Genomic DNA, 16048 nt, shown 5'->3' with positions numbered 1-16048 from the left:
CATTAAGAAAAAGGAAATCTATCTCAACTACAGAGGAATTTTCACAAGCAAACAGAAAGCAAAGTTATTCAGCAGAATCAAGCAGATTGGAACTGCCTTTAAAAAAAACAAAAAAAACCACCAGTGGATAAAATTAAATTCACAGTGAACAAAGTTAACTACTACTTCAAAAAAAGAAATGTCCAATGCGCTCTAAACTAAATAGATCTTGTTTAATTATCAAAGGCAAATGAAGTTCTGGATGTTGATGCCAAGGAAACCCTCTGGTGCTTTCCAGCTTCACCGGTGGCAAGTGTAATTATGGATGCTACATTTTACTTGTGATGACAGGCAATAGATTACCAGCACATTATTACGTTGAATCCAGCATGAGAAAAAAAAATACAATATGTTTGGGGAATGCAATCTAGAAAATAGTTGTGTTCTTATTGTAATCTCCCAAACAGAATCAGGGAAATTGGGGGAGATGGTTAATCTGGTTCACCAGATTGAAGTGAGGATTTGAGAGCAAAGGAGAGAACCAAGTGAGGCCCTTCTGAGGTCGCTGGAGGAAAACTGGAACAGGAAATGCATGTAGGAATGAATTTTAATCGCAAAAGTGGGCTTACTCCAGGACTGAAGGTCATGGTCTCTGTTCTGCTCTGCTTGCATTGCATCCTAAATCACTTATCATTACTATGATAGAATACATTCTTGCTGAGCTGCTGTCAGGCAAATTTAATATGCTCAGACGATTACCCGTTTCCAGGTTTCCTCATTACTAGATTCAGTAGTTTTTTGATGGGGAAGTCCCAGATCCCTGATTAAGGTCTACTGAAAAGTACAGTAAATACCTTGGAATTTACAAGGCAACTAGATCCCTGAAGCTCTTTTGTTCGTCGCTTGAAACAAGCTTGTAATTTAACATTTTTTTTCAGATTAAGGGGGGAGGGGGAGCGAATTACCATTCTGGTTGTCCCAAGGTTGAGCAATTACAATTGCTCAATAATTGCACGAACCTTGTGACCTCTGTCTACAAGATAAAAATGATTATCCATTCCCTGTACAATTAATATGGTGTTATAGGCTCAAATTAATCCGTCAAGAATGTCCATGTAAATAAAGGGGTCCTCTACCATATTATTTGCTAAGACAATGACCTCGGATGGAGTTTCTGAAAGCTATGCAAGAAGGCTCAGATGGCATGATACTGATCAAGATGAAATGTTAATATGTTAAAATATACGTTAGAAGTTCTGGGCCATTTCATGCAGTCTCAAGACTGTGTTATGCTGAGATCAGATTACCCACCGTGGGACGTATAAAAGAGGACAAAGTGGTGTTAAAGCCATGGGAAAGACTTGACACACCTGAAACAGCAAGAAAGAAGAACACAAAGCCAGGAGGAAGAAGGAAGAGCAATAGCAAGTAATCTGGGAAGTTGGTCAGTAAGCTAGGACTTTCAAGATTAACTAACTTAACTCCTAGTCTCTATGGATTCAACCATGCATTTTTCTTGGGAGTAATATGAGAGTGCTGAATTCTTCTAAAAGTGTTTTCTTGAATTCTCAGATTAGTGGCCTCTTAGTGGTCTGCTACCCAAATGTTATCCAGATCTGACCTGCTTAGCTTCCAATTCCAGCTAAGTCTACCAAGTTTCTACCATTTCACTGAGACTCCCTGTAAATGAACAATCAATGACTAGCTACATTTGCCATGGAAGTCATTCTGTGAACAGAAAAAGCTCTCGTGATAGCCCTTTTATAAGAATAGAGAGACTTTCAAAACTCTAAATGTGTTCACTGAACCAAGCAAGGTTTGATCTATTTTACATTAAACCTTCCCTTCTTGCAATCTTTTACATTAAAACTTTGGTTCTTGCCGTTCCTTCAGGGCGAAGGGTTTGTCAAGGCAGCTTGCCCACAATTGAATGAGTCCTGTCTGGAGAAAGAACGCGACTGATGCAAGATCTCCAAGCAAGAGTTTGAATACAGAAAAAAAAGCGTTCCTTTGACATCTCGTTCATTTCTTTTTATTGCGGTTGCAAAAATACCCCGTATTATCAAAAGTGTATAAGATTCAATGTGTAAAAGGTAGGGAATAAAATAGACTGAATAAAACTTAAAACTAAATTCAGAGTAAAAGGATAAGAACTATGGCAACCCACTGACTGCATTCAGCGGTGGACAATTGGTCGTCTTTGAAGATCGCAATTTAGCTCAAAACACAGCAAATCTTATAGGTGTGATGGACACATCTATCTGCTAACAGCTAAAATATATAAAAGTCACCAGTGTATCTTGAGAGTTCAAATAGTAGATAGACCATAAAAGCAGTCTTCTGTCATTTTCAGCCGCATAGAAAAAAATGGATTATGGGTTCTCCTCGATCAAACACACTAGGGCAGTTGGTAGTCTTTCAGCATGGTTGTGTTCTTGCAGATGTTTCATTACCCAACTAGGTAACATCACCAATGCATTGATGATGTTACCTAGTTTGGCAATGAAATGTCTGCAAGGAAACAAGCTCAGAGATCACAAAGGATCCTGCAGTTGAACTCTCAACTACAAATATTCTCTTTTATCGGTACACAAGGGTAGATACAAACTTTCACTGGTACGTTTTGGAAACACACACAAACAAAACCTTTACATTAGTATCAGCAACAAATGAAAACAAGCTAATGAAAGTAGTCTTATCAATGTCTGAGACCCTAGAGGAAAAAAATGGAATCTGGTAGTCAGTAACTGGCTGCATTGCCCTATCAAATCTACATGGACAATCCATTTCTCTAGCCTTGCTAAATCCCAGATATGCTAAGCAAGTAGGGAAGAGATCAAATCTTCCCAATATATTCATATCAAGAAGCCACCCATTTGAACAGAAAAATGAGCATGGATAGATTTCTTGCTAAAAATAATAATTTAAGGGGATAAAAAAGCAAACACTATAATCTAGGCTGTAGCCTCCCAGAGGCCTGCTCTGCTTCCAAGTTAAGTATGGCATTTGTAACACATTTCGGAGAAGAATAGAGCATTCAGAGTATTATTTTGACAACCTCTAGCTTCTTTTCTAAGCATAACCTCTTACAGCAACAGCAGCAAGCCGATGGCATTAAAAACTTTTAGCCCTAAAGCAATACGTAAGTCACCAATACTATGGTCAAATTTAAGATTGGCAGAGGCAAGTGTTTTCAGCATTATTCATTAGATATGGCAACTGTGCATTCCACAATCCTGAGGCATGAAAAAGTTCTCCCAATATTTAGAACAATCCCCTTGGCTCTATTGCCTGTCTGTTAATCTACCACCTGTGTTTAATCAGTCCCTTGGCAAAAACTTTAACCTTAATTTTAGACCAGTTCATATTCAACATATCTTCTCTACAATAGGAAGGTAAAGGTTCCCCTGCACATACGTGCTAGTCGTTTCCAACTCTAGGGGCCGGTGCTCATCTCCGTTTCAAAGCTGAAGAGCCAGCGCTTGTCCAAGGACGTCTCCGTGGTCATGTGGCCGGCATGACTAGACGCCAAAGGCGCACGCAACACTGTTACCTTTCCACCGTAGTGGTCCCTATTTTTCTACTTGCATTTTTACGTGCTTTCGAACTGCTAGGTTGGCAGAAGCTGGGACAAGTAACAGGCGCTCACTCTGTTACGCAGCATTCGGGATTCAACCTGCCAAACTGCCGACCTTCTGATCGACAAGCTCAGCGTCCTAACCCACTCAGCCGCCGCGTCCCTACAATAGGAAACCAGAGCCCTTAACCTTCTCAGTCCACTTATGTCTGTGAAATCAAAAAAGCAAAAGTCGAGAGTGGTTGGCCTACTAGACAATGTGGGTGATAATAGGTCTGCCAAGAGGCAAGATCTGTAATTAAAGAATGTATGTATGTATGTATGTATGTATGTATGTATGTATGTATGTATGTATGTCTCTGTGTGTGGTGTGCTAAACAATCATGGGTCTTACAAGCAACTTCGCTTGACAACTTTTCGATTAGGCATTCTGTCTGATATCTAACCTTGACTATTACATTCAATATCAACAAACAAATTATGTATTAATAGAAGGAGGCATTATCAACACCTGTCTCCTATAATTTCCCTCTTTTGAGTATGAATGAAATGCTGACTCAAAATCTACAAAGACCAAAAAATACGGGCCTTTTTTTAGAAAGGGGCTCTACTTTTTTTCCCCACTGAGATGGCTTAGAACCAAACTCTTGAGTGTTGGCAAACTTTTCTGAAGCCCACTTACTTGTCTATTAAATTGTTTTTCTATTCTACTTTTAGGCCAGACATAAAATTTGCCTACTGTATCAAGTAAACTAACTGTATGAGAGTTAAGCCATAATCAGGGGCTTTGCCTTGCTTCAGTTATTTATAAGCAGTGTTTCTCAACCTCAGCAACTTCAAGGTATGTAGACTTCAGTTCCCAGAATTCCCTACTTAGGCAGAATCCTGCTAGTCTGATGGTACATTCCCCCGCCCATTGCTTTTACAGCCCAAGAAAGTAGGCAGGGTGCCTTCTGAGCCACTTGTCCCACCCACATTCCTGCTACAAGCTAAATTGTTTTTTATCTGACTGTTCCTTTGGTTACATCTCTTCACCCATCTCCGGAAATCATTTCCATATACCATTGCAGGAATTCTGGGACTCAAAGTTCATACATCTTAAAATTGCTAAGATTGAGCAACACCGGTTTAGAGGCGCCATCTTGCAGTTATATTTATGATTATATATTCAATCATAAAATAAATAATATATCCCTTATATTCAAACACCTAATTCTCTACCAAACTAATGCTTTTTTTAAGCGGGGGGGGGTTTAATTACCCACTGCCAAGCATACTTCAAGGCTTTTTTTAAAATCATTTTTAAAACTGATGCTTTTGAATAAAATAAGAAAAGGAAGTAGACGAAAGTGCTGATATTAAAGTTACCTTGACTGAAGAAAGATCATGGATGATATAGTACAGTACATTATTATGAGCTGCCTAAAATTATATATGAGATAGTCCATATATTGTAAGACCTATAAGTAAATTAAATAAATGTCCAAATATTAACGATAAAATATGTTTATAGATAATGGGATATCTTTGCAGATCTTACCCTTTCCAGGGTGAATGTCCTCACCACGTATTCTGCCAGAGTCTCTGATTTCACCTGGGTAATTTTAATGTCTCCATACATCTCTGAGTCATCTGGCCAATATTTGGCGCACTTAACCTGCATTCAACAATAAAACAGATTATGGTTAAGTCTATCGTGAAGGAGGTAAGCATCATCTGAAGCCATTAGTGAAGAGGAAACCAAGAGTCATCTCTTACCCTTCCCACTTCTACCAGCTTTGTTATCATCACTATGCTGGAACAGTGTTCCTGCCATACCATCCGCCAGAAATCATAGATCATCTCCTGTTTGGGGCCTAGAACACAGAGAAAATCCAGAAAACATTGTAACAGAAATAAAGGTCAGGAACCTATTTAAATATCATGGTTATTTTAGCAATTCCACTTAGCAATAGCACTTAGATTTATATACCATTCCACAGTGCTTTATAGCACTTTCTAAGAGGCTTCCGGAGTCAGCATATTGTCCCCAACGATTTGGGTCCTTATTTTACTGACCTCAGAAGGATGGAAGGCTGAATCAACCTTGAGCCAGCCAGGATGGAACTCCTGGCTGTGGGAAGAATTTGCCCGCAATACTGCATTCTAACCACTGCGCCACCATGGCTATTTTACCCAACATATAATCTCAGAGCAGTTTTGGATATTTTTGTAATGCACTGAGGAAGCTTGAACATCTTGGTATACAGCACATCTTCTTGTGCTGTCTTCTTTCCATATATGCAGAAAAATGGGGGGGGGAGAGGACAAAGCATGATAAACAGCCATATCCAAGCAGTAGGTATGAAGGTCTTACCTTGTGTGGCTATGAAATGATTAGATCTTTGGTAACCCTGTAAAGAAAAAAATATGCATTATAGTTAGGAAGGAAGGAAGGAAGGAAGGAAGGAAGGAAGGAAGGAAGGAAGGAAGGAAGGAAGGAAGGAAGGAGGGAAGATTTTATCCATTTCTATATGTCCCAAGGTTTTCTACTCTGAAACATCTTGTTTCCTTTCTGCAACAGTTATTCCAAAATCTACACACTTTTGAGGTGGGGTATAGGCGGGGAAGATAATGTTCTATTTTGAGGTGGGGTATAGGCGGGGAAGATAATGTTCCATTTCATTTTTGTTTAAGCAATGTATTTCAACCGAAACATCCTCCCAAGTCCTTCATCTACCCTAAGTACCATTCGTAGCCTCCACATCCCACCACAGAACAGGTATTTCCAAACAGCCTCCCCAATGTACATTTTTCATAATTGTTCGTGCTGTTCACATCCAACATGTATCCACTAGCAGTTCCTTTGCAACCATCTGTCTTTCTCTTTTGTACAGAGGTAGACACTTCTTCCTCCTCACATCACAGTTATAGCCAAGAGCTATTTAATATAGCCAGAATGGATTGCTCTGAGGTCCAATAAATAGCTCATCAGCTTCACCCTAGAAAAGCTGGAAGCAAATGCACGTTGCTGTTAGGAAAGCAATGTGGGCATCTTTCTTATGGCAGCATTTTCTAGGCTGAGGTGGGTAACCAGGGGTTGTACAGCAGGGGTGTCAAACTGCCAGCCCATGGGCCAGATGCGTCATGTGAAAACCGTGCCCACCCCAGCTCCAGCAATGGCTTGACACCCCTGTTCTAAAGCCTCTGTAAGAAACCACCTCCAAAAATCCTAGGCATAAACCTTCCCTCTCAAAGTTTCTACTACTAAATAGCAACTTACAATGAGACAGAGGGAGAAATGATTAAATACACAGTAGGAGTGTAATTGCGTTAGCTATATGGAAAGAAGCAATACCAAATCTTTTATATATTTTTTTATCAAATTAGATTCCGCCCATCTCACTCACAGTATACTGCATATAATGATTATTCTGGATCAACTCACCACTTTAACGAGTGGGACTACTGCTCTGCCATCTGAATGCTAAATGTAATCTCTGACCCACAGTTGCACACCCCTGTTCTAGCAAGCATGGAAATATTTTCAAACACAACCGTGCATGCAGGGGTCCACTGAACACAGGGCTTGAACATATGGTACTGAACCTCAAATCATCTCTAGGGAAAAGGTACACATACTTTCCAGTACACAAGAACCGTTGGGATGAGTGTGGTTAAAGGCTGCAACAAATCACAGCTCAAGGACACTGCATGAAGCACCATAACCCAGAGCAGCCACTACAATTAGTCCTCGTTTTACAATCATTCGTTTTACAACTGTTACAATGGTCCTGAAAAAAGTGACTTATCAGCAGTTCTTGCACTTATGACTCTCATAGCATTTCTCCAGGGTCACGTAATCAAAATTTGGACACTTGGCAACTGGAATGTATTTATGATGGTTGCAGTGTCCCGGGGCGATGTGATTGCTCTTTGCAGCCTTCCCAGCTGGATCCCAACAAGCACAATCAATGGAGGGAAGCTGGATTTGCTTAACAAGCCACACAATTCACTGAACTGCAGTGATCTGCTTCACAACTGTGGTTAAAAAATGGTCATAAAGTCAGGTGTGACTCACCTAACTTTGCTTAGCAATAGAAATTCTGGCCCCAATTGTGGTTGTAAGTCAAGGACTACCTGTATGCTCTGAGCAACCGTTATGAACACTCCCCTTCTTCTAAGCCAGGGGTCTCCAAAATTGGCAACTTTAAATCTTGTGGACTGGCTGGCTGAGGAATTCTGGGAGTTGAAGTCCACAAGTCTTAAAGTTGTTAAGTTTGAGATCCCTGTTCTAAGCCATTTAATGCACGTACATAGCTAACTCTCGACTGAGAAGCCCTAAGGCTAGAAAAAGACGGAAAAATAAACAACAGCATATCAGGAAGAGCTTAAACTTAATAGCAGAGCGTAAGATTTCCCATATGGCCTGCAATCTCCCATGTTCTACCATCCTTGGTAAGATCTGGCCTAGACAAACAGCCAGATCTTCACTGTTTGCTCTCAATTGCTATGGAAAAAGGAGATACCTTGCTAGGAGGCAGAGACAGGACCAGAATAAAACATATCACAGGAGAGCATTTGGATAAATATTAAGGAAGCTTCAAGCAAAAATGGAGCGGAGAGTGCCTACTATTTGGGGTTTAGCATTTCTGAATCACACAACAGCACACAAATGTTTTCATTAGTCAATGTTTGTACTAATTTTGCAAATTGTTACCTTTTAAATGTAGAACTTTTCATGATCATGAACACCATTAAGTGCACAATTAATTTGGGCTTTTAAAAAGTACAAATGAAAGTCTAAGTGCTGTTCAAAGTCATTACAGCGAGAACGTAACTACAAACATTTCATTTGAATGTCTGGTGGAATATTTGTGGAAGGCTGTTGCCTATATGGCAGGAGAATTAAGGCTGTTGGTAATATATTGTGAGTAAAATGTATCCAAACAGGTAACACTAATCAGTCAATTATCTTTACAAAGTATGGAAAAGAAGGAGGTGAAGCAGCAACTTAGTTTTTCAAATGTCTAGATTTAAGCCAAGGGACACATATCATGCCAATATACACAACACATATCCTCTGTTGTAAGCAGTAAGGACAAATTGCAATAGCATTTAGACATATACCGCCCCATAGCACTTTACAGCGCTGTCTGGGTTGTTTACAATATAAGCATTACTTGTATATTGCCCCCAATATACAAGTCCTCATTTTACTGACCATGAAAGGATGGAAGACTGAGTCAACTTTGAGCCCCATCAGGATCGAACTCCTGAAGGCCCAGTTTGCCTGCAATGCTGCATTTTAACCACTGTGACAACAGGGCTACACCAGGACAAAACTGTCCCAAATTTAGCACCTAGATTTCCTTATTTCCAATAGGGGAATGGAACTAAATGTTAGTAATTGCACGATGGACTTACGATGGACTTACTCAACCTGGCAGGTGCAAAAAGTCCTGATGACCCTGTGCACTCATTCTAGGCCAGCTGGAAAGCATGCTGGAAGGTGAACTTCAGTAAAAACTGGAAGACCATGAGCTCACTATTTCAATTATATTATGTAACACGTCTTCTGAGCAAGCTGCATTGGGTACTGGGGCCAATTCAAGGTGCTGGTTATGATCTTTAAAGCCCTACATGGCAAGGGACCAGATTACCTGCAGAGTCATCTTTGCCCATCATAACACCCCATCCCACTTGGTCAGGCAAGTAGAGTATGCTACATCAGTTCTGTTTGGTTAACCCACGTTTAGGGTTAATCATGTGCATAAACTGAGCACAACTTTACCCCAATCGTCCTTTGAAATAAATGTCTAAGTGAGATGAATGAATAGTGATAGGGGAAAATACAGACTCTTTTTTCTGCCTAGCAGGGTTCCAGGTGGCATATGACTGCATCACCACCTGCTTTATTTTAGAGCTCAGTGGGCTGAGACCATATTTCTGGAGAAATGCAGTGTCCTTGATTTTTTCTCTCTCTCCATATTCCAGACCTTGTTCAACATTTCAGTTTCCTGGGTCCTGATCTCTTACTCCAGGGGTAGGCAACCTTGGCTCTTTTATGCCTCGTGGACTTCAACTCCCAGAATTCCTGAGCCAGCCATGCAGTCCATTATTGAAGTCCATTATTTCTGCCACCTTCTTCATCCACTGTGCCTGGTTGGCCTAGACCAGGGGTAGGCAACCTTGGCTCTTTTATCTCTTTTATTCTGGGAGTTGAAGTCCATGAGTCATAAAAAAGCCAAGATTGCCTACCCCTGGCCTAGACCCATGTGTCTTAGCTCTACAATTTTGTACAGGCAATTGCCCTTTCACCAAAGGATACCCACTTCTGCACAATGTTGCCAGACATTTCGAAAAGAGAACCATCAAGTGAACAAGACAAACTTGAGGACCTGTCCTCTCAGACTATAAGGTAAAGGTAAAGGTTCCCCTGCACATGCATGCTAGTCGTTTCTGACTCTAGAGGCCGGTACTCATCTCCATTTCAAAGCCGAAGAGCCAGCGCTTGTCTGAGGACGTCTCTGTGGTCATGTGGCTGGCATGACTAGACGCCAAAGGCGCACGGAACGCTGTTACCTTCCCACCGTAGTGGTCCCTATTTTTCTACTTGCATTTTTTACGTGCTTTCGAACTGCTAGGTTGGCAGAAGCTGGGACGAGTAACAGGCGCTCACTCTGCTACGCGGCACTCAGGATTCAACCCGCCAAACTGCCAACCTTCTGATCAACAAGCTCAGCGTCCTAACCCACTGAGCCACCGCGTCCCTTTCTCAGACTATAGTACATTTTAAAATCCACCATCAAAATATCTGTTGTGCTAGGGTGGGATGAGATAGGAAAATCCCTCCATTCCAAAATGAACAATTATGGAGTCTTGATTGGAGAACAAATGGAAAAGAAGTGAAGAACATGACATATACTTACTTCTCGGTTTATCCGAATCTTAGCAAGCCGACAGGATTGAGAGAAAAAGAAATCAGAGACAGACAGATTAGTGAGACAAGAGCAAAGGAAGACTAGACCCATTAGTACAGGGGGTGCATTAAAGAGCAACATTGATGAGTAGAAAAGGAGCAACAGCAACAGGAAAGAATTGAACTGTCTCATTGAACTCATCTGGACCACTGTATTTATTTAAAATGTACTTTTGAACATTGTTTCCTTTTGACTATTTGCATTTTGAATCTGAGATGTGAATGCTCAATGTGACCTTTGGAAACAAGACTTCTAAAATATCATCCCTCTTTGATGTCAGCAGACTGGATTTAACACTATCAAAGAATAGAAAGGATTGCATCCAGGTAATCAAATGTTTATGATACATTAACCAACATGAATGGTTTAGTTATATACTGCGTATACTTTTAGCCCTCTGATTTATTCCTGCCCTGTAAGATTTCATTCTTGTGCAAATGAACAAAAGAGGATTTCAAAAGTGAACAGGAATAGAAGAGAAACTTCTAAGGATGCGTATATGAAACAGAGACTTGGGGTATAACAGAAGACAAACAACATTCTACATTGCAAAACAAGTAAGTTTCTAAGACAAAAAAGTGCATAACAAAAGCTAGAGAGAAGATGGAGGAACTGGCATACTTACATCAATGTAGTTGGCATTGATATAGTCAGAATTGGGATCACCAAGAAGTGGATGGAGCTTAACCCGGTGTCGGTCATCTGGAAACGAAATCAGATATGACTATTAGGGCAGAAGAGGCAGAAGAGCATTGGGAGATTTGTATAAACTCATATATCAAATTCAGATGGTTTTCCCTTTCTCCCTTCAGTCCATTTCCAGAAATTCTAGTTAGGCGGAGAGATGGAATTCAAAGACTCTAGCAGTAAAGTTCACTTTCTATATTTTCTAGTAGGATTTGTGAATGTTGGCTTGACACTGAAAAGTTCCTCCAAACATCCACTGTGGAAAATTACAAAAATACTCTAATCTGACTTGCAGTCTCACACTTTGTCACTTCCTAATCCATGCAATTTGGTGTAGAAATCCCTTTAATTATATTTCTTTATTATATTGATATCTGTCAGGCTTCAAAAACACAAGAAAGGCACAGACTTTTTTTTACTTCTAAACAGTGCCCTTTAGTGTTCCTCAAATATAGGCAGATACAGTATCTTGCCAAATTAAAGCAACTATTTGCATCTTTAAAGACATGCTCTGAGAACTTATGGGAAGGAGCTATCTTGATCCAAATTATCTAAATTTGATCCTCTGGAATGCAACTCTCCCCCCCCCCCGGGAATCCAGACTACATTCCACCACAAATAGTCTCCCAGGATACTTGGCTTTCACCTTATCAAGGCTTAGATAGCAAGTCAAAAACATGTTACCTTGACACTTGAGCTATAATCTGATCTAGGATTATATACTTTATTTTTATTGAGTTGTATATCATTCTTGGTGTCATCATCATCATCATCATCATCATCATCATCATCCACACACAATAGTCCTTCCTTAGCACTAAGAATATTTTGAGAGGGACCTTAATATTTCTGCAGAATTTGAAGGATCCTCCCAGCCAGCTGATGGCTTCTTATCTTTGAATGGTGTCACATTTGGCAACGTAAGGATCTCCAATTGGATGAGGGTTGCATCAGTCACTGAACCTGCAAATGCTAAGGATTCCTCTTAAGAGGCTTCATAATGACCCCTCAGATGAGGGAGGGAATGCCTCTTCCGAGCTAACAGTCACAGTTGGACTCACAGGCAGAGTATGGATGACAACAGGATGTTTTTGTTTCTGCTCTCCTGCAATGTACCTTCCACTGAGAGTCAGATCTTACAGTTCCACCCCCTTCAGCCAGCTTTTCTCATCCTGAAGTATCTCTCTCACCCACTACTATGTTCTGCAAAACCCATATGCTTCCCTGTTAGAGCAACACAAACTGAGATGCAATGCAGCATATGTCCCCAAGAATAAATACTCCCACCCAGAGAGAGATTGGATGGATACCAGTATGCACCATTACTGTGGCAGAATGGAAGAGAAGTGAAGTGTCAAAATGAGATGTGCAGTTTTGTCCTGCACACAGCAGAAAGGCAAACGCCCCTTGTGCTATTAGGTCAACAGCCAATGTGTTTCCTTTAGCCTTTCCTTCCAGAAAAGCTGGCTAGGGAATGGAGTAAAATTGGTGCTTGGCTTTGCCTAAGCTGTTTTGAACAATTTTGCTCTCATTTTTTGCCTCTGCAATAACAGGGAGTTTCAATTTGGAAAACAGCAGATAGACAGCTATAATTAGGAGCAATAAAAATAGCCAGCCTAGCAAAGAAAAAGCAGCTGCTGGAGGAGTTATTTTATAGCAGAAATTCACAATAAATTGCATTCATCCTTCCAGTTCCCAGAGAGAGGATATCCCTGGTTACTCATTTGAACTTTTTTTTTTAAAAAAAAATTGCACTGAATACCAAACACTATCCTCATTTGATGTCTCTTTTTGTCTTGCACAAGCTGAGTTACACCATGCTAAGACTTGATTTGCTTTAACTGAATTGTATTATCCGGGGCACAACATCCTAACATATAAAACCATGGCTTAGAATGCATAGTGACCAGGTTCAGGCAAGTTACTCTATGATTTAATGAAATCTGGGACTTCAGCCACCTGCATCCACAAAGAATATGTCCTATTTAAAAGAGATCATAATGATGGCTTGTTGCACAGTGGAATCTTATGCTCCAGGCCAGCTCCTTCTCTGAACAGATGTTTTACTTTATCCATTAGTGAACCCCAATATAGTTAACCAACAATGACTTAAAACTCCAAATTAAATCAAGCCCTCAAGTCCTGTAGGAATTAAGATACCAATATCATTTCTGCCCCATTCCCTCTCAAGGTGACATGCTATCCAAGTCAGGTCAATTTAACACATTGAAGACCCAAAGCAAGTGTGTAGGTCAGAAAAGTCCATAAATAAATCTCTAACTCTTTGCTGCAATTTAGTGTTTGTCTGAATTTTTGCAGCTCGTATACAATAGAGATATGGATCTTCTATCTCAAATCTCCATTGCATTTTTCATAACAAGACAGATGTGGAATGCAAATCTTTCCCTCTCCATTATTTTTATTTCATAGGAATGCCTCCAGGACAGATGAGAAACACAGAATAATTGCTGGGGTAAAAAGTTTAAAGTTGAAAAAGCTAGCCTTTGCAGCATTCTAGCCTTCTTTTTCATTCAAAATACAGTGACATAAAATAAGAGGAGAAATGCAGCTTAAGGAACACCAGGGCAAGTGTGTGGACGTACTGAGGACCCAGATGCATTTGTTCAGCTGGAATTTGGGATCACAGCAAATATGAAGTGTGCATTATTGTTATTACCACTTTGTCTGTAAAAAAAACAACAACAACTATCTACAGCTGGTCCTCGACATATGATCAAAATTGAGCCCAAAATTTCTGTTGCTATGCTAAGTGAGTTTTGCCCCACATTATGACCTTTCATAATTTTAAAGTAAATTACCGTAGCTGTTAAGTTAATAACAGGGTTGTTAAGTGAATCTCGCTTCCCCATTAGGTTTGCTTGTCAGAAGGTCGTAAAAGGGGATCATATATCCACTGCGCATTGCAACCATCCTAAATACGTGCTAGTTGCTAAGCATATGAGTTTTGATCATGTGACCATGGGGAGGCTGCAGTGGTAAGTGTAAAAAATGACCCTATGTGATTTCTTTTCTATACCCCGCGCCCCTAGAACGCTTCTGATATATTCTTGCACCCCCTTACAAAAGTTCAAAATAACACCAACAAATTATGCATATATACTATAATTTTGAAATTTCTAAACCCAGGTTTTCGCACCCCCTGGAATATTGTCTCGTGCCCCCCAGTTGGGAACCCTTGCCTATGTGATTTCTTTTCAGTGCTGTTGTGGTTTAGAATGGTCACTAAAGGAATGGCTGTAAGTTGAGAACTACCTATACAACCTTATGAACCCTTCTCCTGCTATTATTATTTCTAGATATATAATGGTTCTTATCAAATCACTTGTAATGTCCATGATGTAGGGGCTTTTTTAACATGGTTTCCTCTGACAAATTTGTTCCCTAAATGAAAGCAGTGATGGCAACTGAGAAATAGGCACCCCATCCTACCCCACCGTCACTTTAATATGTTTACGTGGTTGCTTTTGCAAAGGGAATCAGTACTGGATTAAAATCTACCTGCTGCGAATTTGAGAGACCAAGATCAGAGTAAGACAGAGCCAACCCTAATCCATACTGTGCAAACTCTGCAGAGTTTTAGGGCATTTCAGCTCTCCTAGAATTGAAAGGAAGGATATTGATTTTTCTTTGTTTCTTTTTTTAAGAAAAGGTTTTTGTCTCAAACACTTACAGGTAGGCATGTGATCCTGTCTCCCTTTGGTCTTTTCTTTCTTCTTTGAAGCATCCCAGCCTTCAAAGAAACTCTAGGAGGAAAAGAAGATTGTTACATGCATCAAGTACCCTTAGGAATAAGCACACAGCATTTCCACCAGCCGTACAGATAACAATGATTTTTCTAGAGGTTAGTCCCACTACACTGATTCAAAAACGGTTGATTCAAATAAACGGAGTTTATTTGATGGACTGATGCTTGCATGCCTACATCCAGACTGTGCACAGCTTCAAAAGAGAGGGGGGCTATAAGGACTAAAGTTGCAAGGGACTTCTCACGTTAGACCAATTCTTTGTATATTAGGAAGCAGATGTCTCCCAATCAAAATGCTGGGAAAAGAACAGCCACATTTTTATGGAAGGGAAGGCAGGGAGGAAAAGGACCAGAGTTTATAACCTTGATAAGACTATTCTTGGAGTATTGCATATAAAACAGATCTTGAGACTCTAGAAAGAGTGCAGAGAAGAGCAACAAAGATGATCAGGGAGGCTAAAACATATAAAGAACAGTTGCTGAAATTGGGTAAGTGTAGTTTAATGGAGAGAAGGACAAGGGGTGACATGATAGCAGTCTTCCAATATCTAAGGGGCTGTCACAAAGAAGAGGGAGTCAACTTATTCTCCAAAGCACCTTCTGAAGGCAGGACAAGAAGCAACGGATGGAAACTAATCAAGGAGAGAAGCAACCTAGAACTAAGGAGAAATTTCCTGACAGTTCGAACAGTTAATCAGTGGGATGGCTTGCCTTCAGAAGTTGTGGATGCTCCATCACTGGAGATTTTTAAGAAGAGATTGGGTAGTCATTTGTCTGAAATGGTAGAAGGTCTCCTGCTTGAGGAGGGGGTTGGGCTAGAAGGCTCCAAGGTCCCAGAATAACAGTGCTGCTATTCTGTTATTTTTGTTATTTATTTTGGCTGCAAACATCTATGAAGGGCTTCATTGTTGGTTTCTGCTGTTACTTGTGGGCAATTAAGCAATCTGCCTAGCTCTGTTGTGATAGTGAGCATGTGTTGTATGTATGCAGGTTGCTGGGCGAAGAAGAGTTTGGAGAGCAGAGATTTACTGCTATGTGTTAAGGCTAACAGGTGCTTCACTCAATGATACTTTTATC

General features: G+C 40.3%; 1 protein-coding gene across 1 annotated transcript in view; it reads right to left on the bottom strand.

Annotated features, from left to right (window-relative positions):
• The window catches only part of PTPRU (protein tyrosine phosphatase receptor type U), a 330295-nt gene that overhangs the window by 30439 nt on the left and 283808 nt on the right, over window positions 1-16048 (bottom strand). Inside the window, exons 17-22 of the mRNA XM_083370035.1 lie at window positions 14897-14969; window positions 11144-11220; window positions 10468-10485; window positions 5913-5949; window positions 5315-5412; window positions 5097-5213 (exon numbers count right to left, since the gene is read on the bottom strand). Of these exons, the coding sequence (XP_083226161.1) occupies window positions 5097-5213; window positions 5315-5412; window positions 5913-5949; window positions 10468-10485; window positions 11144-11220; window positions 14897-14969 (420 nt within the window). The remainder of the gene's footprint in view (window positions 1-5096; window positions 5214-5314; window positions 5413-5912; window positions 5950-10467; window positions 10486-11143; window positions 11221-14896; window positions 14970-16048) is intronic.

The sequence above is a fragment of the Vipera ursinii genome, assembly GCF_947247035.1.
Source record: "Vipera ursinii genome assembly, chromosome: 9".
Taxonomy (NCBI): Eukaryota; Metazoa; Chordata; class Lepidosauria; order Squamata; family Viperidae; genus Vipera; species Vipera ursinii.
This window is presented reverse-complemented; position numbering and strand designations above follow the sequence as displayed.